Here is a 22,373-nt window from a genome sequence, read left to right as displayed (position 1 = left end):
ACTTTGTGACCACAATCGTTGATTACAGGGGAACAATCCAAGAGTAATTTCAGGATTCCCATCGGTCTTGTCTCTCTCTTCCCTCATGCTTCTTCGCTTTTACTCGACTGCAAATCCGAGTTCTCCGAATGTTGATTCGGTTCACCCCGAGGACCGCTTTCCTCGTCTGGTTCTCTTTGGGCACGATTCCCTGCGGTCGGCGCAAACCTGCTTCGGATCCTGATTTGCTTTCCATATTTGTAAAATAGGAAAGGGATCACGGCCAGCAAAGCAGCCACGCCACCGATCAAACTCCCTCCGCCTCCCACGCCCATTGCAGTGAACATCTGGTTGGTGAAAAGTGGTGCAGCTGCACCACAGGCAGAGCGGACAATGGTGTTGGCTGCAATTGCAGAGGCAGCATACATCAGGTAGCAATCCACGAGGTAGTTGAGGTATGAAACGAAGATCAGCAGCAATGCGCTGGAGAGAAAACACCCCGCAAGAGTGGGGACGATCCAATGGACATCGCTAGGCGAAAGAGTCAGTATGAATCTCTTTTAATATGAATGGATTTTTAAGTGGAACTCACTTGTATTCGGCTGACCATGCAAACCAAAACATGGTCGCGGAAAACCCTATACCTCCGATCATCGCGAGCGGCAACCGGTCTTCGGGCACGGAATCTTCCATTTTCTTCTCGCCCCGTTCAATCTTTCCCTGACGGAGGCGAGTGTCGACCAGAACGATCATGCCGCCGATCAATGCACCGACCACCGTGCCAATCAAAGGCAGCTCGCCCACGCCTGAATTCCACCCACGCTTCTCTTGGAACACAATCGGATAAATACTGAAGAGCATGTAGAGCAACGTGTAGACGACCGCCATGTAAATGGCACAGAGGAAAGAAATTGGGTCGAAAAGGATAATCCAAGGCCGTGTCAGGGCCACCTTGTAGATCCCCACTAATGTCCGATCGGTAGCCTCGGCAGGAGCCTTGACATCCTCATAACCGGGAATCTTGGCCTCTCGAATGCGTTTGGCTTTATGGTACAAGATCGTTGGTGCGTATGTCTCGGGAATGGTCAACATCACGATAGCTGTTGCTCCTCCGAGCCAGAGAAGCACATAGAAGCTCCACCGCCAATCCTCCTTGAGTTCGAGGAAGCCTGCAACGACAGGCCCGAGAGCTGGCCCCGTGTACACCATGGCGGAGAAGCCGGCCATGGCGTTGGCGCGCTGGAGCGGATCCCATAGATCGGCCAGAACCCCCGGAGCGTTGCTTAATGGTGCAGAAACAAAAGTTCCTGTGAGGAACCGACCCACAAGCAGGGCTCCCAAATTCGGAGCGAAGGCGCAGAGGAAGTTGAAGGCGAGATAAAGCAGAAAGGAGATGTAGAAAATCCACCGACGGCCGTAGAACTCGCTCAGCGGCGCGAATATCAGCGGACCGGCGCAGTAGCCCAGCAGAAAAAGCGTGATGGTCAAACCTGCGACCTCGGTCGAGACTTCGAAGTGCTCGGAGATGGACTGGAAACAGCCGCTCGGCGAGCTTGAAGCGAATGTCGCATTCACGACGAGAAGAATGGAGGTTACAGTGATGGCCACCCGACGACTCATCGACCAGTTTCGTGGGTTCTCGATGTCGTCGGGGCCAAACTCGACGAAGCCATCTTCATTGAGGTAAATGGCGGTTTCATCGTGGAGATGCTTTGAACGATAGGGTTTGTTGGCTGCGTGGGACAAGAGGCGCACGATAGTTTCCATCACGGAGAGTTGAAGAAACTTATCTTGCTTGACATGATTTTTTGTGCCATTCGCAATCGAAGATTCGGTGTGCTAATGGCCGAGTCCGAGGATTATCTCCGCATCCTTTCGGTTGGACGGGAGATGCCGCTCGTGCCCCACCTGGTCTTAGCTATAGCTGCGAGGCCGAGGTGATCGAGAGGTTGAATATCCAAGATTCGTGATTTTAGAGAGAAAGCGCGCTGTCCATGATCTTGTAGAGAAATGTCGAATAGAGGGCTTGAAGTAGAGGGATCACTCAGAAATCCATCAATGGTCATCAAACAAAAAACTTGAAGATTATCCACGGAGGATTATGCAGTGGAGCATGATGCATTGAATCCAACAAAGACCTGCAAGTTGATGCCGATTAGCCGAGTTGGAGGATCTTGGGATGGACCATCTACCTAATCTTGTGGCTGAGGTACTATTCCGCCCGTGTGGCCTAATCGGTTAAGGCACTCGCCTTCGTGAGTCACCTGATTACCTCACCGCCCATCAACTTTCACTGACCCAATTTCCAGTATTAAATCCTCCGATTTGAATGATAGCGAGGGATTGCGAGTTCGAGTCTCGCCATGGGCTTCCTTTTTCTTTTTTCCTTCACTTCACGTGATCTTTTTCTATATAGTATTTGTAGCTGGTTCTTTCTTTACTTGCTATTTAAAATAGATTAACTAGCCCACAATTGTTTAGGAAATTAGAAAGAACCCTTTCGCATGCCAATACAGGAACTAATATTCGTTCGCATGACAGTATCGACATACGAGTAATCTCGAGAACAGACCTCGTCACTATCGACCCCAGAAAGATGAGCGAATTTTGCCTTTGACCTCTTCTAATTTCCGGTTTTACTCTCTAGCTTCTAGTACTAGTTGGCTATGGCACAGCCTTAGACCAGCCTTACCTGCTCTAACCGACCCTAAATTGGTTTACAGCCCGAATTCCATGCATCCTGGCCCCAAAGGAACAAAAAATTGACGGAATCAGTGACGACTGCGTCAAGGGGCCAAAGTATTATGGACATGGATATTGGAGTCTTGGCATTCGTATTCTCTTCATCAGGTAAAGCGTCTTGTATAGTTCCACTCGATATCTCCACTCCAGCCACTTTTTGCCCAATCCTTCATTTGAGCAGTGCCAGAAGCGATTATCATATCCCAATTTGGAGAAACCCATTGCCAAGGCCCTCAGTTCTGGTTGTTCGCCCACAGCGCCACGACTAAATAGCTTGTCAAAAGCTTGGGATGTTCTATATTTGTACCCATTCACGGCGTAGCAAGCCCAGCTGCAAACCTATTTAGTTCGCGTTTTTACCCTCGCTGTGGTTCCTTTCTCCATTCTTAAACGATTTCTACTTCATTCAGATCCACTCCATCCTCTTGATCTCTATCGCATTCCAGTTTATCTTGAATCTATTTCCATCATGTCCAACTACAGTGGTGAATCTTACGGTCAGCCCCAGGGCTACTACCCGCCCGAGGTAAGTCACTTGAAGAAGTCACTTGGAGTTTTTTCATAGACAAGACAAGACACCATACTGATCCTACATTACCACAGCAGCAATATCCTTATGCTCAGCCGCAGTACAACCAACAAGCCTATCCTCCCATGAACGAGCAGCATGTCCAGCAAACTTCGCCGCCTCCCCAATACTACGCCCAATCGCAGTCCCCGCCTCAGCAGGAGTACCAGCTGAAGTACCAGCAAACTGGCGAGAACGCCTCCTACTACCACAAAGACCCCGAACACAACCCCGAAGGACCCGACGGTGAAAGGGGCCTCGGGTCCACAGTGGTAGGCGGCGCCGCTGGAGGATACATGGGCCATAAGATGGGTGGCGGCAAGCTGGCAACTGCTGGTGCTGCGGTTGCTGGTGCAGTCGGCGCGAACATGATCAACCATCACTTGTACGTTAGGAATTTCTCCCCGCCTTCCTCTCTCTGTTGATCCGCATGGATTTGGCAAGTTGTGGGCTGTTGAGTGAAGAGAAGCTAACAACTACTAGTAACAAACCTCAACCTCAACCTCAACCCGCCCCTGCGCAATACGCTGCTGCGTCATATGGTGCTGCTCCAGCTGCCGCTGTCCCTGTTGCTACCGTCCCTGTTGCCACTGTCCCTGTTGCTCAGGCCGGCCCACTTGGAGGAGGAATGAGCGGCATGGGAGGCATGGGCATGGGTGGCATGGGTAGACTCGGTGCCCTTCAGGCCCGCCGAACTATGATGCTCCAACGACGGGGCTTTTACTGATCGATGCCTTGATGATGCGTGCACGCCATGACGATCAGGCTGGGGTTTTATATTGGGCTGTTTTTCTATAGACGGTGGTTTCATTTGTTTTCCTGTTTCCGATTGTTGCTTTCCTGGAATGAACCGGGGTGTTTCAAGTGTATAGCATAGCATTAGCGGTGTTCATGTCATTTCATCATTTCTCATCATTTATTTATTGATTCATTTAATTTATGTTTTCATTTGTGCGGGGACTTGACTATTTATAATATAGGGAAATATCTAACGAAACGATTTCTCAATTGGAGTTTCTGAGTGCTGGCCTTGGTTCAGCTAATTAGGATAAATATCAAGGAGGAAAGGAACAGAAATTTAAATGATTAGCAAATAGTTAACAAAAGAGAGATAAAAAAGTAATAATGAAAGAATGATTGTAGTAGTAGTAAAATAGCCATCTCTAAGGAGATAATGAAACCTCTTAAATAAGACAAATTTAGTCTATAAGGCTTTAAAGTATAAGTTTTGCACTCTACTGTATCTCCTACAGCCGCCTGGGCGAAGAGGGGGTCAGCGGCATATGATATATATGGATTTGATCAAACTGACACTACGTTTTATTCTATTCCAGGGTCGATCCCTGGGTATGGTTGAGGTACAATTTCACCGTCAGATTTCTACGTCATGGGGGGCCTTATGGGTTTACAAGCTTAACTAGAAGTCCCCACGTCAATGCCAAATATAGCTCGCATAGTCCCCCAGATCCTGGGCCTCTGATTAGGGCTACACTCACCGCTGCCATGGCCTCAGGCTGCCAATGGCATTTCAGTTTTCCAAGCCAGCGCCGCATGCTCCCCAAATCGGTTTAGCGGCTTTCTATCTTGGCAATCCCATTCAGTTAGAGATCGCCTCATGAAGTGTCTCTTCAACACAACCCCCTGAGCACTGCCTGGTCTATGACAGCACCAAATATGGGTTGGACATGCACCCCTCACATCATGGCCCAGCTGCGGGATATAAGTAGTCCTGGATATCCCGAGACGGGACTCAAGAAGAATCTCCATACTTCCAAACATCATGCGAGTCCTCACTCTTCTTCTCTATACTACCACCGTACTCGCTGGCCTCCAAGGTCCAGTCTACCCAGCACCTAGAGATCTCAGCAGTCGGTCCAGTCTGGTGGCAGCCACCTGGAAAAATGTCACAACGGCTCTAGAGCAAACCTTCAAAGGTGGTGGACTCGGCGAAGAAACAGCCGTCCTGCTCAAACACACCACCTTCTCTGCGGGCATGTTCTCGCTGCATGATCGAGGCGCCCAGTCCTTGCAGTATCACCACACAGCTGCGTCCAGCCTCAATGGCTCGGTGGGCGTTAAGAAGGTCGACGCAGACAGCATCTACCGCATTGCGAGCGTCTCCAAGCTCTTCACTGTCTATGCGGGCATGATAGAGCTGGACGAAAAGGACTGGGATAGGCCCCTGACCGATATCTTCCCGCCCTTCAAGCAGTTCGTCGAAAAGGCGGCCAAGGGATTCGACCCCGTGCACGATGTGCAGTGGGACAAAATCACTGTTGGCGATATCGCGGCTCACATTGGTGGTCTCCCCCGCGGTGGTATTCCATTTGACGGGGACTTACTAGTCCAAGCCGTCCAATCTCACTCTATACCGAAGCGCTGGGGTCTGCCATCACTCAACCTGACCAAGGAATTGGCACGGTATCCCTGTGCCGAGTACGAAGACATGGAGAAATGCACGGCGCTCCAATATGCCCAGGGTACGGCTGCCAACCCGCCTGTCTATGCCCCCGGAACTAGCCCCATCTACTCCAACAACGGCTTCATCCTTCTCGGCCACACCTTATCCAAACTTAGCGGGAAATCCCTAGACGACTTGTACCACGACACCATCTTCAAGCCTCTGGGCTTGAAGGACACCCTATCCAATGCGCCAACCGACCCCGCGGTTCTCAAACGCTCCGTGGTCGCCGGCGATCCCGCCGCAAGTTTTGCCATCAAATCAGGCATCACCAAGTCCTCGGGCGGCCTCTTCTCGACCATCAACGACCTAGCCAAGGTTGGCACCAGCATCCTCAATTCCACCCTCCTCCCTGCCGACAAGACCCGCCGCTGGATGAAACCTGTTTCCTTTACCTCAGACCTGCGCTATGCTGCCGGCCGCCCGTGGGAAATCTACCGCCACGTACACCCCTCGGGCGTGGTAACAGACATCTACACAAAACTAGGAGACTCGGGCTACTACACCGGCTTGCTAGCACTGCTACCAGACTTCGGAGTGGGATTTTCCATCCTCGGCGCCAGTCCCCACGCAACCCGCTCAGCCGCCGTGCAGCTAGTCGCCGATCTCATCGCCGACACCGTGATACCCGCGCTGATGGATCAAGCCAAGAACGAGGCCCTCGATAACTTCGCGGGTACCTACGCCCCCAAGGACAAGCGCTTCAACACTACTCTGACGCTGTCTGTCCCCACATCCGCCAAGTCGCCGCCCGGCCTCGTCGTCTCGCAGTGGATCAGTGACGGCGCCGACCTGACTGCCCTGCTCCCCAAGGGACTAATGGAAACTTCTGGGATCCGGCTCGTGCCGACGATCCAGGACGGTGCGGGCTCGGGCCAGGTTGCGTTCCGCGCGGCGACACTCAACAAACCTGGGCCTATTTCGGGTCACTTGTTTTCTAAGCTGTATGATGTCGAGGACTGGACGAGTACTTTGGATATGTTGACGTATGGCGGGTTGGATCTCGCGGAATTTGTGTTCCATGTTGATAGGAAGACGGGTAAGGCGGATGCTGTGACGCCGAGTGCGTACAGAGCTAAGCTAGGGCGCAGGAAGTGAGGTTGATAGTGCACGAGACATGTGGTCACGCTTTTCTCTGTCTTGAAGTATCTAACGGTAAATGGGTAAGCTGTAAAATGTAAGTTGATGTAGATGCACATCAAATCTTCGAGAATAAAAAGGAGAAATTGGAAGATTGCTTTCATTATTTCGTGATGGCCATATGGTCTAAAGATGCAAACAAGACGCTATGCCGCGGCAGAAATGAAAAAAAAGCCGCTTCCAGTATGTGAATTCGATGCCCTCCCCATGAATTGTTTCCACCACCCATCGTGACTGGTCCCAGTGCAGGTTGGGACGGGATGCAAGGACCTTGATTTTTTTTTTTTTTTTTTTTGCCCTTGTCTGCCAGTGTGCCCAGGTATGAAGCAGCCATACAGCTGCATCGCGTGTATCGTGGGCGAGACTTAATATGCTTTCGAGCAGTCCCTATTGGAGTGTCATCGCCTTGAAGCTTGAACCATGCCCGAGTTGGGCATCGATGACAGATAGAACAGGGTCTGCATGTCATCTGGTACCGTGGTAGCACGCCTCTGGCGGTAGAATGATGCACACCGAAAAGAGTATGGTAGTGCTTCAGTGGTGCAAAAACATGATGGCATACCAAAATGCAATGAGATGTGATGTCACCTGCTCACGCGAGATTCTCAACGATGCCCAAAAATGTCGATAGCATCATCGTCGTCACCATCGTCTTCGTCAGCTTCGTCCTCCTCATCATTGCTGCCATCTGTTCCTGCAGTGCCACACGAGTCCGCATCGTCCTCCCCGTCGGCCTCTGAGATTGCATCCGCGGACTCGGTCTCCCCGCCAAGTAACCCAGTCCCATACCCGAATTTTCTGCTCAGAAAATTCAAAGCGCCACTGTCGGCATCATTGTCAGCTCGTGATAAGCTCCCGAAGAATGGCAAGGATGACGGTTTCTCGGATTCTCGCTCGGGCGGTAGACCGAAGTAGTTGCTGACTACAGGCGAAATCGCCCGACCGCGAGTAATGCTGTAAGAGGAAAATTGGCTATCAGTTCCGGCAGATGTCGGCACATTTAGACGTGAGGGTGGCACCGAGTTCGTATCGGTGCGCAGAGCCCCCAACGTGGGCGACATCGGTGCTCCATTCACACTCAAGGACGATGATCGAGGCCGAGGTAGACTTGAGACTCCACCTTCCTCCTCAAGCGGGTCCGACGTATCACCATGCAAGAGTCGGATCTGGGCTGTGTTGTATGACTCGCACCTAGGGGTCGTCAGCTCGCTTCCCCCAGTGTTATGACAATGAATCTTACATATCGCATTTCAAGCCCAGCCAATGATATCGAACAACTGATTTCACACCACAATCATTGCAATAAATCAGGCCCCTTGTATCCTTGAACTCAGCTGGCATGGGCTGACTCTCAATAGTCCGGTCAAGGTTCCGAAAAGTCGATTCCATGTTGGTGATGGTTTTGCTGCAAATGGGACAACGGAAAGAGCTCTTGGAATACTCCGAGAGACATTTGTGGTGAATGCTATGGCCACATCGCACCACAACCACAGTCTCCGGAGAAGTAAACATGTATTCCCCACATATAGGACAGTCACATTGAGTAGACCGTTCGATACAGCGATGAGTGATCTCGATTGAGATGGGCAAACAAACACAGCATGTCTAAACTAGTCAGCATCCCTGAAGATGTACACTTGATAAACCTCAGTGTTCTTTCTTACCTTGCAATGGAAAAAGTCCTTTCCAAGGCCTTGCCCAATCCGGCATATTCCACAGTCATTGCAATGGTAAATGCTCTTCTTGCCATCATTGTCCCACAGTTTGCAAATTTCACAATAGTATTGAGCACTTTGTTCGTTGCATTGCCGACAGACTTGTGCTGCAGGCTGAGCATGACCACATAGCATGCATAACATATTCTCCGTGTCGCGGCGAATGAGATGGTGATCTTCGACGTCGTCGTGACAGAATCGGCACGTATACCATCTCTTGCAAGTGTAGCACTGAAGCTTGACGTTTCGTTTGTAGTGTTGACAGCCCAAAGTTTCCTCTTCTAATTCCTCCGTGTCCGGGTCTTCATCTCCAGTCTCGCCCACCGGAGATTCAGGCTCGGCCTTTGGGACAAAGGTCGGCTGCAAATCTTCGGCGGTAAGGGAAAAGTGACTTTCGGTATGGGAATGCGACGCCGAAGTTGTGAGTGGATGTAGCGTTGGAATTTGGTTAGGCGATTGTGGACTGTCATCTGCCTTGGGGCTGAGGGGCTGCTCCAGAGGACTCAAAGGTGTTGGCGACAATGCCAGGGAGGGGCTCAACGGTGGTTCTCGGGAGGAGTTGTAGCTTTCTGTCATCAGATCATGAATCATGCGTGCTTTCTCGGCATTGTCGAGGCCCAGATCTCTGATTGCATGGATTTTCCTCCTGAGAACCCCCATTCCATCATCTGCCGGGAGCGAGAATTGGCCCGGATCCACTGTTTCTGCAACATTATTGACATTTCGCCTTGTTCCTTCACTCTCCACATCTGATCTCGTATCTTGTGAATTATTCGGTAAATTCGGCGACAGGCGGCCATGCGCATCTCGAGGACCCTCTGAGTTTGTAGATCCCGACAAACCATCATTTCGGCCAGGCATTGAGCGGATAGGAAGCACCGGCGTGCCTTCAGGCTCTAGATGTCGACCATCCATATCTTTGGGCAAAGTATTGAAGAAGGGAGGGCCGTGCAAGGACCCCGCATCTCCGCTATGCAGTTCCTGCCTACCACCACGCTCTCGGTCGTGTTCGCAAACCGTCCGATGTTCGGCGTCGCCGCTTGGAGAAAGCTTGGGTTGGACGCTCTGCACACTCGCTGAATCGGGATCATGCGGGGGATCGGGGCGGGGAAGACGGGCTCGGATTCCAAGGTCAACTAATAGTGAGGAGATGAAGTTGCTCATGAAGGGCTGTATTCAGCATCCAAGTAAAAAGAGCGACACACAGCACCGGATGTTATGGGAAACCCACAAAGGGAGATCTGCCCAACCCCATGTTGACATGTGACGTGCCCTCTGAGCTGATTCATCACTTCCTATTTGGGACAAGCGTCTCAGCGCCACGAGCGAACTATACAACGTTGATTGCCATACAATTGACTATTAGAGGTAGATAGATTGACTGGATGAAGAAGAAATTTTAGGCATAACTGTCAGCAGATAATCTCTCTAAAAACCCCGGTCGACAGTAGTCATGCTCGGCATGTTCTACCGTAGGGTCGTCGGGCTTTGCAACTGCCCAGGTGGGAGTTCGCTGAAGACGAGAAGACCCTGCATCAAAGCTTGAGAGTACAACTCCCTGCCCAAATTCATGATTTCACCGTTGGCCATCTCAAGCAAAAAAAAAAAAAAAAAAAAAAAACATAATTGAACCGGAGACAACCTTGAGAAAACAACGATATCCGCTATCTAATCGGCTCCCCCACAGCACCCGAGACTCACCAAAATTTCTCCTCCCTCCCACCACACGCCAGACAGAGACAGACAGAGAGAGGGAGAGAGCACATCCATCATGGCCAAACCACAAATATCTCTGCTCTCCGACCTAACGCCGCCCTCCCTCGAACGAACCTGGCTCACAGCGCCACACCCCACGCTCCCGATCGTCGCAACCTGCAGCTCCGACAAGACGGTGCGGGTGTATTCCCTGACGAACTTCAAGCTTCTCTCCACCATCTCGGGTGGCCATAAACGCAGCGTACGCACATGCGCCTGGAAACCGCATATCCAGGGCGAGAGCGTGCTGGCAACTGGCAGCTTCGATGCCACGGTAGGTGTGTGGCGCCGGTGGGACAGCTACGGCGGTGCTGCGGGGTGGGGGGCCGCTGCTGGAGGGAATGCGACAGAGTCCAATGTTTCTCGGGATTCCTCTGAAGAAGATGGCAATGATGATGATGCAGGAGAGGATGACGAGGAATGGCGGTTTGCGGTGCTGCTGGATGGCCACGATAGCGAGGTCAAATCCGTGTCGTGGTCGCCGTCGGGGATGCTGCTAGCGACGTGTTCCAGGGACAAGTCGATTTGGATCTGGGAGGACCTGGATGATGGCGATAACAACTTCGAAACGGTGGCGGTCATGCAGGAGCACGGCGGCGATGTCAAATGCGTGGCGTGGCACCCGGTCGAAGAGTGTCTGGCCAGCGGGAGCTACGACGATACGATTCGGCTGTGGCGCGAGGATCTGGACGACTGGGGCCAGGTCGCGTGTCTCAAGGGCCACGAGGGCACGGTGTGGTTTCTGGACTGGGAGTCCACGGACAATGTGCCAAGGGGATCATCCGATTCGACCCAATGGCGCGAGCAGCGCGCGCTCTCTGGTCCGCGCCTGGTTTCCTGCTCGGATGACCGCACGGTGCGGGTCTGGGGCCGCCTCCCGAAAGACAACCAGCCACCGGCTATGTCCTCGTCTGCGGCCACCGGTATCCCGAGTATCATCCGGCCGACAGGGACCGACGAGACCTGGGAGGAAGACGCCGTGCTGCCGCACGCGCACGAGCTACCCATCTACGCTGTGGCCTGGAGTCGCCGATCAGGGCTCATTGCCTCTGTGGGCGCGGATGGGCGCATCGTGCTGTACGAGGAGCGCCTTGCTACAGAAACCGACCCAGACGCCATGGACACGGACTCTACCGCCAAACTCTCATTACGGACGGAGTGGTCGATTCTCGCTGTATTGGACGGTGCCCATGGCATCTACGAGATGAACCATGTTGCCTGGGCCAAACGAGCAGATCGCGGGTCGGACAGCTCGGAGGAAGTCCTGGTGACAACGGCAGACGACGGCAGTGTCAAGGTGTGGACGTTGCAGCGGTGACTTGCCTATATGAGGGAGAAAATAGCAGATGCAAGAATATACAATCCAAATATACAATTCACCGTCTATCAAATAGTCCAAACAATCCAATTTCATATAATGATCTATCAGATGACCAAAGCAAACCCCATTGACACCGTCCTCGTTATAGAGATGCACAAGAAGCGAAAAAGAGAAACCCATCAAGGGCCGCGGTTTGAGGCCGAGGGATGAGTAGGGTGAGTACCATAATCCTCGTCATCACTGGCGTCGCCGACCGTGTAATGCTCGCTCTCGGCTTCGGGCAAATGAAGTTGGTCCAACTCAGACTCATCAAAATCACCGGCTTCAACATCGGAACTAGAGTGCTTGTTATGGAACCGGTCTAGCACCGAGCCGGTGCCCGGCTCTTTGTTCAAGACACCACGGTAGCCTTGGTGAGAGCGGCGACTGCGCCAGATGAAGAATCCCCAAACGATAACGCCGATAATCACAATCACCAGAATCGCCTCACCAGACTTGGTGTAGGCGTGCAACTCGGTTTGTTTCATCTTTTCCTTTTCATGTTGCTCAGCGGTGGTGCTATTGGCCTGACCACCAACCGAGGTTTGGGGCAACTTCTCGCCGTCGATGCGGGAGTCGGCCGGCCGGCCGCCAATGCTGGCGATATCGACTCTCAGGAAACGATCCAGCATATCCCGGCTTTGGCGGGGCATATCAAAGGGAACCATGTGGCTGGCGTTGTAAAAGAGCACGTAGGTCAAGTTGCGCGCGTGTTGGTAGATGCCGGCCGGCTCGCCTTCGAACGACCAGTCATGGCGCCGAGCCCAAACCCCAGGCGAGGTCTCGAAGCCGGTGCCACCCTTCCATTTCATATTGTGGATCAATTGCTCCGTACCGAGATGATTGCAGATCAGGTCCTGGTCGCCGCTGAACAGAAGTACTTTAACGTTGGATTCCAGCAGACCAGGAAGTAGGTCGATGGCAGGGACAGAGTTGCTGGCTTTAAAGGCGTCGCTGACCATGTTGGTGCATTCTTGCCAGCCCGTCTTCTTGGCGGGGTTGATGTTCAAGGCCTCGATGACATCGTCCCGCCGAAGGTATGGCTCCATGTATTCCAGGTCCGGCGGCCAGTTCATTCCACACGACGCAAATGTGTCCTTCAAACGGATGTCGTACATGTTGTAACACTGACCGTCTTGGACGGTGAGCTGGAGGAATTCTCTCAAGACCACCTCACATTCTGGGGTATGCAGCTTATTACCCCCGGCGTCCTCGAGTTTCGCAAGACAGACAGACTGCAGGGCTTCCAGCTGTCGGTAGGTCTGAGTTCCCTCTTGAAGGAGACCTTGCCTCCGAGCAAAATCAAAGTTGGCAGGGTATTGATCCTTGGGCGAGATCCAGCCATTCCCGATCAACAGACCTTTGATCGGCCATTGTGTTTTGCCCTCCTTTGCAGCAACTTTGTTCCGCTCCTGGATGGCTTTCGCGATATGGGGGATATGTTGACCAGCATAAGATTCGCCCGAGAGGTAGATCTGTTATTTCATCAGAAACAAATTCTCCACGGAGTTCAGGGCAAGGGAGACAGACATCATCGCGTTCGTACTCGGGGAACAGCTCAAAGAACTTCTCCAAGAAGACCATAAAATGCGCAGACATTTCATTCAGCTCGGACAGATATTTGTTCGTGCTGACGTAGCTGAAGCCCGTGCCCACGGGCTGGTCGACGAAGAGCAAATTGGCAAACTCGGCCCAGGAGCCATTGTTGTATTCCAACGTATGATCATTCTTGAGTCGGTAGGGCCCAACCTCCATCAGCGCGCCATCCATTGAGCTGCATCCAGGCCCGCCGTTCAACCAGATGACGGTTCGCTGTCGGTTCGCAATGTGGCGGTTTTGGTAATGCCAGAAGAACAGGTTACCGTTGGTCTCAGGGTCGACCTCGATATGTCTGGAGGAGAGTTCAGGATGAGCGAGTGTCCAAGAAGTGACATCTAGAGAGACAAAGACCTACCCAGCATGCATCTTCAAGAGAGGCCCAGCCGGAGCGCCTGGAAGCGAGCGCACGTAGTAATCGGCGGCCGAACTGGCCGTCGCCAGCGGACTCAGCACCAGGGTCCATAGCAGCGCGAAGGCACAAGCCCCCTGGAGACCGAGGGAAGATAATGAGAGCATCTCAACAGCTCGAGGAAACCATCCGATCTCAAGGACACACGAAAGGGGTGAATCGACTCAGACCGGTCCGTCGCGGACTTGCTCCAAGCGAAAGACCATCGAAGACGAGACGCAAGAAGCAGGGGCGAAGTAAGGGAGGCGAACACGCGATGGAGAAGAGCGGGTCCCTTTGCTTTTATTGAGAGAGTCGAGTCCTATTGACGACCGCTTTTAAACTCGGGTGACATGGCGTTGGGTCCAGGTGGCGTACGGTATGGTCGATCCTCCATACAAAGTTGGAATTTTGGTGGTAAGAAACGTGTATGGTATTGTATTGTTCCGAGAGGCCGCGTTGCTGGCTCGTCACCACACTAATTGTTCTCTTTGACGCCTATTTCAACTTCCAATATACATCCTCCAGCAATGAATATTTATTTCTTCAATATACACTATCTGGTTGCCCATCTCAGAACAAGTCATCGACACCCTTGTCGGCATCTTGCTTGATGAGATCCGCCATCCCCTGGAATCAAATCAGCATTTTTACGCTCAACTACTTGCGCTCTGGGCAAGACCATGATCACTTACATCGGGCATGATCGGTTTCCCCGTAGAATCAGTGACGTAGCGGAAAGGCATTTCGGTCCGTTCATGCTCGTTGATCAGCAACTCCGGGTAGTCGACATAGGGAATTTGCTCCAACGGCACTAAATCAAGCTCGTCAGCCAAGCCTCGTCAAGACCAGCATCGGTCCTCACCTTTCTCCTGGACCACCATGCGAGTGACCCGCACGGCAGTGTCGGTCGTCATCTGCTTAGGCCCCAGCCGTCGGCCGGTGTAGCCCTTTTTCCTCAATTCTGAAGTGCGATCTACACGGAATTGTTAGTCAGGCCACACATACATCGGTCAGAAAACGACGTAGTGTATCGCCAGACATACCTCGAGGCGGATCATCACCTGGTGCAATTCCCAATTAGCCCACTGTCTCTTTCTCTCTCTTTCTTGCTTTTTCTTGCTTCTTATCTCGCAGGGTTCAATTCATACCGAGAATGCCGCCGAACAAGAAAACCTCAAAGTGATCGCCATCCGCGGGGCTCAATTCAACCTCTGCGGCGGGGTCCAGTAGACACACCTTGTCCTTGCGGTCTGCAAAGATTTCCTCGACACTGCGCTGCTCGACCTCGAGGCCTTGGGTCGCAGCCAAGTCGGCGGGCATCTGCAGCGAAGCGGGCACCGAACTGAGCAGGAAGCGAACCCCGCGCGCATGCGATTCGCGAGAAATGCAGGCATATTCCAGCGCTGACCAGGGACCTAGCTCGGGGTCCAGGTGCTCGACCACGAAGGCCGTCTTGTGGTCAGTCATGATGATTGGGGGGGGTGGATGAACGGAACCACTCGAGAAAAGGCGGGCCAAAAAAAAAAAAAGAGGAGGTAGTTCGGGCAGCCCACTGAATACCAGCCGAAGGGGATGACGGCGAATTGAAGGATTAATTATTGTCTAAGTATAGATTTATTTAATATTGATCTTAGTAGTGTATATTTGATATTTGATATTTGATGTATTATATATTGTCTTCTCCTATAGTAAGAATCATACTAAGACGAGGTCAGGCAATCCCGTGGATTGCCCAAGTGCATCATCGCCTCTGCACGTCCCCGCGCGTTATCGACCAATTTTCGGCTCCACTTCATTCTTCTCTTTACGCTTTACTCTCTCTCTCCCCCCGCCTTCTACCGTTATCTTCTTGATCTCAACGTCTCTCTCTCTCTCTCTCTCTCTCTCTCTCTCCTCATCCACATCACCTTCGACACCTCCCACCGCCACCATGAACCCGCATCAGCAGAACAAGGTGGACATCAACGTGCGTGGAATATCGCCCCTCGATACTCATGAACCTCTCTGACATTCTGATCTAGTCCTTGAGCCCGGAGGAACAGCGTCTGCTGCGTCTCTATGGCAAGATGCCCACCAAGAAAGATGTGTTGCAGAACAAGCTCAAGGTATGTCCCCCGCCTTGCTCTCCCCCCCCTCTTCAGACTGTGGACTTCACCCTCTACTCCTCTCCTTCGCTTTTCTTTCATTTTCTTCTCTGACACATGTGTGAAATTACAGGAGCGGAAATACTTCGATTCGGGTGACTACGCCCTCAGCAAAGCCGGCAAGGCCTCAGACGTCGGCGTCACCAACATCGGCTCCCGCCACCCCGTCCCCGAGAACATCCCCCACCTGACCGCGACCTCCCCAGGTGCCAACAACCCCGCCGCCGCCACGGGCAACGGTGGCGCCGCCAATCACCAGGGCCAGCAGATGCCCGGCAGCTTCAGTGGCCACCCGGGCTCGGTCGGCTTCCAGAGTCGCAGCCCCGCCAAGGAGGGCAGCTACCTGCACCGGGGCACCAGCATCAGTGAGGGCAGCGATGCCATCCCCCAGGACAAGGAGGACAAGGATCTCAGTGTTAGTCCTCCACAGACTCGTGAAGGTGTGCCCATCCATCGGTGAACGGGCATTCTTTTTGTTTGGGTTGTTTATCCCGGGATGGGGGTTTGCTTCTCGTTCTTTTTTTTGTTCAAAAGCCTGGCGCTATGGGAATGTTTTTCTCTTTTGAGGAGGGGAATTATGAAGTGCACTGCGGGTCAGAGCCAGTGAGAACAAGGGTGGAAGTGTGATGGATATGGAAGTGGAGGCCGGTGTCATAAGCCGGTGGGAACGAACGGAACCATCACATCTCTCGAGGTCAACCAGGGGAGAACATCCTACCAGTATAACCTCACCGTCGAGTCCGGTCAAGTCTAGAGGGATGTGGTTCTGCTTCTTGAATCTTTTCTCGGGCTACCATCTTATTTGCATTTTGTGGCATCGAGTTCTCTGTTTCTTCCCCCATTTCTTCTTCTTCTCCTTGTTCTTCCTCTTCCTCTTCTACATGTTCATATCGAGTTGATGCAATCTTCATCTTCATGTGTTACCTCCACTTATGTTTCTTTTTTGTCTTCACTGACATTCGGGCGTTTCCCCCTACAGAATGTCTGTCCTATTTGCATCTGTTCATCTTTCTCTATCATTCTCAGTGATCTTCAATGCATATGGTTATGGCTTTCCTTGGTTTTTGTTCTTGAATTTGGTTCTACTTCCAATTGTCATGTCTTATGAGTTGTCACCTTGATCGCAGTCTATTATAGTCATCAATCCGAAACAATTTGACACATCAAGTCTTGGCCCGAGTTGATTTTGAAGAAAGATTTCTCTAATTAAAATCCTGTTCCAGATCGCTCTGGGGGGAAAGAATAGCATCAAGATATCCTATGTACAAGAAATGGTGAAGACATTCACGGCATGAACGGTCAACCGAGCAAGATTCAAGAGGAAAGAAAAAAAAGAGTTCACAGCAAGGGTGGGCATCCAACAGAGGGTATAAAGTGCCGAAAACCCCGTTGAGAGAGGCAGACAGGAAATATTAAGGAAATTGATTCGGTGGGATCGTGGTGTCGTGAAAAAAAGGGGGAGGCCTGCTCATCTCGAAAACTTTTTCAAGCTTCAAGATGAAGACTAGGGTTGGGGAGCTGGGACAGGAGAAAGGTCTCACTGGAAACAGTAGATCATGCCCCTCGGCAATGCAGATGGGTGATACATGTGAGGCCAGCTGATCAAATCAAGTGCTACCAGGACAGGGAGCACAAAGTGGCCCAATATGCCCGCACATAGCACTGAAAAAGGGGAAGTTTAGGGAAGGAAGTGCAATGCAGAGCGGGGGGAAGGGGGTGACTGAAGGATTCCGGGCGCACGAAGGGCTGGCAATGCTTTTGGGAGTCCTTTTTGAGGTAGCCCTGGTTCTCGGGTGGACTCGAGAGTAAGCTGATCCTGGCCCTGGAACAACTCACCATTCAAGAAATGGTGATGGTTCGTGTTGAACATGGAGGTTCGAAAGATCTCTCTTTTTGAGAGTGGCTAATTCAGCTTATGGATAATGCGGGAATAATGCGGGACTGCGGAGGGGTTCGATGGCGTGTGCTTCGTTTCAGCGACGTGTCGTAACGTTCCAGACACTCGAGATGACCCCTTCGGATCGGCAGAAGCAAATCAGTCAGTTTTCCAGTGGCCTGCCAATCCGTTGTCAAGATCATTGTGCTCTCCCAGCCATAATTCGACCGCATAAAGCGCCATGGTGCAAGCCAGGTTGATCCACCTCCAGAGATTACCTCCGCCGCCGCCTTGACTGCTCCACCACTCGCCGCTACCGCCCATTGCTTGCGATGTCGACGCGAAATGTTGCATCAAGAGACTGGTATACACCGCAATGAGGATAGTGGGAGCGAAGTAACTCAAGAAACCCAGGACCTGACCGGCTGCATCCGAATCATCCATGGAGGCTTCCTGCGAGAGTGCGCGAGCCCCCGACTCGCGAACCGCAGGGATGATGCGTGTCGACGCATACAATACGAGGAGGCGATATGCGAGTGAGATAAGGACCGACGGTGTGACGGCACTGAAGACGGCAGTGATCACGTTGAAGGCGGCGTGGATAATCGATGGAAGCAGAGACAGCGCATGCATGAGAGTAGTGTACGATGCCATGATTATCGGCGGAAGCGGCGGAAAATCTCCTGCCTGCGAGGGCGAGGGGATCTGCTCAACAGGGTGCGATGGCTGATAGTCCGTGAAGATCTGGTAAATGCAGAGGACAATGTAGGCGAAAAGCAGTGAGCTCTCCACCGGATTTCCGCGCCCACTGCCAATGCCCCACGCGCATAGGATCACAGCGCATGTAATGGAGACACCGATTAGAGCGGCATCGACGTTGGAGATTTCGGGGAACTGTAGGACCCGCCAGAGGAAATAGACCGAGCTCGAAATGATCGTGGCCGACAAAACCAAGAGACCGATCTAAACCAAAGTAAGCTTGTATTACGGCCAAAGGGAGAGGAGCCTGGCAATCAAAACAAAAGAGTCAAAAAACATACCATCCAGCTATCACTTCGCCCGCCTCGATTCACGAGCCACCGGGTGATTTGCCCGGCCGCTTGAATCACCAGTAAGCTGCAGAACCCTTCCGCCAGCTGAAAGACAGGGGTCGACCATCGCAGCAATTTGTCCCAGTTGCCCAGAGTCACCGTTTCAACTAGGCCGTCGCGACCAAAGAGCCATTCCTGAATCGAGCCATCTTGCGCTTTCTTCCCATTAAATGTGCGCTCCACCCAGCCACCGTTGTTGTCCGCATCCACCGAGAATCGATTCAGCGCCCAGATGAGAAGGATCGGGATAAGAATCCATTGCGTGGAACGAACCACGACAATCACCGAGGAACGGAACCAGGAGCGCTCAGGGGTGGTGACCTTCAACAGCGAGAACAGAAAGTAGAAGGTCGCCAGAGATAGCGAAAAGGCCAGGCCGCAAGTCTTCCCGCCGACATCGAAGGCTAGTGGGATGGATGCGACGGTGACGGCGAGGAAGAAGGCCGACGAACAGACTCGAAAGAGCCACATCGGACCGCGGACGCGCGATGACACGCGAGAGGGATAGGGTGACGCGACAGTACAACCACACACGGACACTCGGAATCGAACACGATTTGGGATCTGACTTGACGGGCGTTTGTTGGCGAAAGGTATTGGATCTGGAGGGGGAGAGTTGCGAGGAGAAAAGAGGGAGGGGAGGCACACGACTATTTTTCTTTTTCTCTTCTAGAGCTTATCACCCTTTCACGTGGCCGCGGCAAACAATGAAGCGCCAAATTGAAGAACCCAAAAAGGACTCAGGGATCGTGCAGTGGAATAGAAAGAAAAAAAAAAAGAAAGAAAAAGAGCACGATTCAGCGAGTCCACTTCTCTTCACCACTAACAGAGCTTTGCTTATTTTGGTCTGACTGGCGGTCAGCACCTTCGTGATTGCGCCACCATAGACCCCCAGACCAGCTTGTTTAAAAGAGATGAATATTCTTAGGCCCAACCGAGTGGAAATACGCAAGTCACCCATAACGCCATCGGGTCTGGGGATCAATGCCTGATCGCCTGATCACCTATTAGGACTTCCCCTCCGTGGAAGTACCATGTACCCGATCGCCCTTCAAGGTGGTACTGACCGACAAAGTACCCGAGACTTTCCGCAAACGGCCAATCCCAGTCGATCGCGAGAGCTTAAGCTCCCAGTCACATGTAAGCCCCAAGCCCTAGCCTTGAGCCCTGATGTCCTGATACGGCGGGGCCGATAAGAATGCGCAGCCAGCCAGATCGAAGCAAATCATAAGCCTCAAATTCCTTCCTGAATGCTGCGCTTCCGTCAGTACTTCAAAATGGCCGAAACAGCTTCAAAGAAGATCAAGACCTCGTCTCCCTTGATTGGGACGCACAAGTAAGCACAATAATCCCATCCGCTGCTCATTGATCTTTACTAATGGATGGCAGTGGGCATTTCCATGCCGATGAGGCGTTGGCCGTCTATCTCCTCCGACTCCTCCCTAATTATGCCTCCTCCCCACTAGTCCGGACTCGGGACCCGGCCAAGCTGGAGACATGCCATACTGTGGTCGATGTCGGTGGGGTATACGACGCCGCCATCAACCGGTATGATCACCACCAGCGGACTTTCTCGACAACTTTCCCGCAGCGCCTCACCAAGCTTTCATCCGCGGGGCTGGTGTACATGCATTTTGGCCGAGCCATTATCGCCCAGCACATGTCGTTGCCGGAGGACCATGCCGACGTCAACCTGCTGTACGAGAAGCTCTACACCGATTTTATTGAGGCCATTGATGCCAATGACAACGGCATTTCTGCCTATGACCCCGCGGCGGTGGCCGCCGCCAACCTGGAGAAGCGGTTCAAGGACGGGGGCATCACCCTCGCCTCCTTGGTGGGAGACATGAACAACCCAGACCCGACGAGCCCGCCGGGCGAGCCACAAGACGAGGATAGTCTGTTTGGCCGGGCAAGCACACTCATCGGCAATGCATTCACTCGGAAGATGCATCATGCCAGCACCTCATGGCTGCCGGCCCGCACCACTGTCGGCTCCGCGTACCGCACGCGCACCGAGGTTCACCCGTCGGGCCGCATCATTGTGCTGCCGCAGGGTGGTGTTCCCTGGAAGGAACATCTGTACAACTTTGAGGCGGAGGCATCGGGCGACAAGGGGACCGACCCGGCGGCACAGGTATTCTACGTGCTTTACCCCGAGAATGCGATGGAGGGTGCCAAGTGGCGCGTACAATGTGTCTCGGTGGCCGAGAGCAGCTTTGAATCTCGAAAGCCCCTCCCGGAGGCCTGGCGCGGTGTCCGTGATGAGGATCTGGACGGGGTCATGGCCGCTGAGGCTGAAAAATCCGGACAGCCCAAGACCCCCGAAGGCGCGGTCTTTGTCCACGCTAGCGGATTCATCGGTGGTCACAAGACAAGGGAGGGCGCGATGGCTATGGCTGTGCGAAGCCTCGAACAGTAATGCGTAGGCGCTCGGATATGACACGAAAAATATTTTACTGAATCAAAACCAAAAGCTCTGGCTAATTTAACGTGGCAATGCAATCATTTCACTTCAATTATCCCTCTTGTTTTGTGCTTTAAAGGCGTCCAACTGTGATCGCACATCTGTGAAAAGATCTCGAGTTCTAGGCGATCTTTGGTTGCAAGTATGATACTTGTCTCCTCTTGCAGAGAAACTTCCGGGGGTTGTTTGTACTTGGGCCAAAGAGCACCTGGCGCACAATGTCTTGGAAATACCTGAGTCGGCCAACAGGGGAGGCCCAGCCGTCCAGACTCGTTCTAAGTCGGTGTAAAACCAAGCGCGTCAAGTCCGCTGGAGAATGATCGTCGAGTGATTGACCAGGAGACTCTGGAAGCCTTTTGCATGGTCCATTTTCAGGACCAAAGGCGAGAGCGTAAGGATCGAGGGGGGCTTTCAAGTAGTAATGCACCAAGCACGAGACTTCCATCGAGGTATGCATAGAAGCTTCGGTAAGGCATTGGCGTATGTCGACAGGAAGATATATCATGCAAATCAGACACGTCAATGGCGGACTTTGAGTGAGCTGATATCTTCAATACTGCCAGTTCCATCACCCAATACTGGTGTTTCCCTAGTGTCCATTTCCTCGCGTTCGCCCATCGCTCGTTGAATGAGCTTCGCCTTGACGACAGCACCTTTGAGGCGCTCGTCCGCATCATTGACAGCTTCTTCGGTGTTGGACATGTCTAGGGAGGCCGGGTCAACCAGCTCCAGCAGCGTGTGGAGGTTCCTGGTCAACCGGGTGCTGTGCGGAGGCAGGCTTGCCATGTCTTTGCAGATCGATGGATCGAGGGGAAGGGCATCGCTGGGTTCTGCAGGCTCTGGTGGCTCTGAGTCGGCGAGTCGTTGCGCCCAAACCAGGGCTTTGCCATACAAGCGGCCCATCTCAACGAATTTCTCGAAACCTTTCTCCACGGCGAAGACGCTGCCCTCGGTGTAACCGGCTTCGGCGCCATCCGCCGCCCCGAGACCATAGCCCTCATTATAGAACTGCTCCTCCAAGCCAAGGAGGCTGTCCAGGAGATTAGACTCCATGACTCGAATGCAAGGTGCAAGGGGGGAGAAAG

General features: G+C 52.6%; 11 protein-coding genes across 11 annotated transcripts; 5 read left to right on the top strand and 6 right to left on the bottom strand.

Annotated features, from left to right (window-relative positions):
* Positions 1-83: 83 nt before the first annotated feature.
* On the bottom strand, positions 84-1,746 carry NUU61_007679 (MFS transporter; the record flags this gene model as incomplete). The annotated part of the gene is made up of 2 exons (XM_056658204.1): positions 84-510; positions 572-1,746. 2 exons carry the CDS (start codon positions 1,744-1,746, stop codon positions 84-86), a joined length of 1,602 nt encoding a protein of 533 aa, XP_056508497.1.
* Positions 1,747-3,190: 1,444 nt separating this feature from the next.
* On the top strand, positions 3,191-4,016 carry NUU61_007678 (uncharacterized protein; the record flags this gene model as incomplete). Its single annotated transcript, XM_056658203.1, has 3 exons — positions 3,191-3,247; positions 3,328-3,674; positions 3,773-4,016. The coding sequence occupies 3 exons, from the start codon at positions 3,191-3,193 to the stop codon at positions 4,014-4,016; spliced, it is 648 nt and encodes a 215-aa protein (XP_056508496.1).
* A 1,053-nt stretch (positions 4,017-5,069) lies between these two features.
* On the top strand, positions 5,070-6,848 carry NUU61_007677 (serine hydrolase domain-containing protein; the record flags this gene model as incomplete). Its single annotated transcript, XM_056658202.1, has 1 exon — positions 5,070-6,848. One exon carries the CDS (start codon positions 5,070-5,072, stop codon positions 6,846-6,848), a length of 1,779 nt encoding a protein of 592 aa, XP_056508495.1.
* Positions 6,849-7,495: 647 nt separating this feature from the next.
* NUU61_007676 (RING finger and CHY zinc finger domain-containing protein) lies at positions 7,496-9,769 on the bottom strand (the record flags this gene model as incomplete). The annotated part of the gene is made up of 3 exons (XM_056658201.1): positions 7,496-8,074; positions 8,166-8,495; positions 8,555-9,769. The coding sequence occupies 3 exons, from the start codon at positions 9,767-9,769 to the stop codon at positions 7,496-7,498; spliced, it is 2,124 nt and encodes a 707-aa protein (XP_056508494.1).
* A 607-nt stretch (positions 9,770-10,376) lies between these two features.
* On the top strand, positions 10,377-11,678 carry cia1 (iron-sulfur cluster assembly protein CIA1; the record flags this gene model as incomplete). Its single annotated transcript, XM_056658200.1, has 1 exon — positions 10,377-11,678. The coding sequence occupies one exon, from the start codon at positions 10,377-10,379 to the stop codon at positions 11,676-11,678; it is 1,302 nt and encodes a 433-aa protein (XP_056508493.1).
* Positions 11,679-11,860: 182 nt separating this feature from the next.
* kexA (serine-type carboxypeptidase kexA) lies at positions 11,861-13,835 on the bottom strand (the record flags this gene model as incomplete). Its single annotated transcript, XM_056658199.1, has 3 exons — positions 11,861-13,195; positions 13,251-13,611; positions 13,675-13,835. 3 exons carry the CDS (start codon positions 13,833-13,835, stop codon positions 11,861-11,863), a joined length of 1,857 nt encoding a protein of 618 aa, XP_056508492.1.
* A 445-nt stretch (positions 13,836-14,280) lies between these two features.
* Positions 14,281-15,177, bottom strand: NUU61_007673 (SAM-dependent methyltransferase; the record flags this gene model as incomplete). Its single annotated transcript, XM_056658198.1, has 5 exons — positions 14,281-14,337; positions 14,403-14,521; positions 14,573-14,683; positions 14,754-14,771; positions 14,859-15,177. 5 exons carry the CDS (start codon positions 15,175-15,177, stop codon positions 14,281-14,283), a joined length of 624 nt encoding a protein of 207 aa, XP_056508491.1.
* Positions 15,178-15,640: 463 nt separating this feature from the next.
* On the top strand, positions 15,641-16,314 carry NUU61_007672 (endosulfine family protein; the record flags this gene model as incomplete). Its single annotated transcript, XM_056658197.1, has 3 exons — positions 15,641-15,676; positions 15,732-15,815; positions 15,928-16,314. 3 exons carry the CDS (start codon positions 15,641-15,643, stop codon positions 16,312-16,314), a joined length of 507 nt encoding a protein of 168 aa, XP_056508490.1.
* Positions 16,315-17,889: 1,575 nt separating this feature from the next.
* On the bottom strand, positions 17,890-19,292 carry NUU61_007671 (ICE2 family protein; the record flags this gene model as incomplete). Its single annotated transcript, XM_056658196.1, has 2 exons — positions 17,890-18,693; positions 18,771-19,292. The coding sequence occupies 2 exons, from the start codon at positions 19,290-19,292 to the stop codon at positions 17,890-17,892; spliced, it is 1,326 nt and encodes a 441-aa protein (XP_056508489.1).
* Positions 19,293-20,071: 779 nt separating this feature from the next.
* NUU61_007670 (MYG1 family protein) lies at positions 20,072-21,243 on the top strand (the record flags this gene model as incomplete). The annotated part of the gene is made up of 2 exons (XM_056658195.1): positions 20,072-20,157; positions 20,211-21,243. 2 exons carry the CDS (start codon positions 20,072-20,074, stop codon positions 21,241-21,243), a joined length of 1,119 nt encoding a protein of 372 aa, XP_056508488.1.
* A 564-nt stretch (positions 21,244-21,807) lies between these two features.
* NUU61_007669 (uncharacterized protein) lies at positions 21,808-22,341 on the bottom strand (the record flags this gene model as incomplete). The annotated part of the gene is made up of 1 exon (XM_056658194.1): positions 21,808-22,341. The coding sequence occupies one exon, from the start codon at positions 22,339-22,341 to the stop codon at positions 21,808-21,810; it is 534 nt and encodes a 177-aa protein (XP_056508487.1).
* Between the last annotated feature and the right edge of the window lie 32 nt (positions 22,342-22,373).

The sequence above is a fragment of the Penicillium alfredii genome, assembly GCF_028826965.1.
Source record: "Penicillium alfredii strain IBT 34128 chromosome Unknown utg000010l_segment0_segment0, whole genome shotgun sequence".
NCBI lineage: Eukaryota > Fungi > Ascomycota > Eurotiomycetes > Eurotiales > Aspergillaceae > Penicillium > Penicillium alfredii.
The sequence above is the reverse complement of the archived record's forward strand: the minus strand, read 5'-3'. Positions and strand labels throughout refer to the sequence as shown.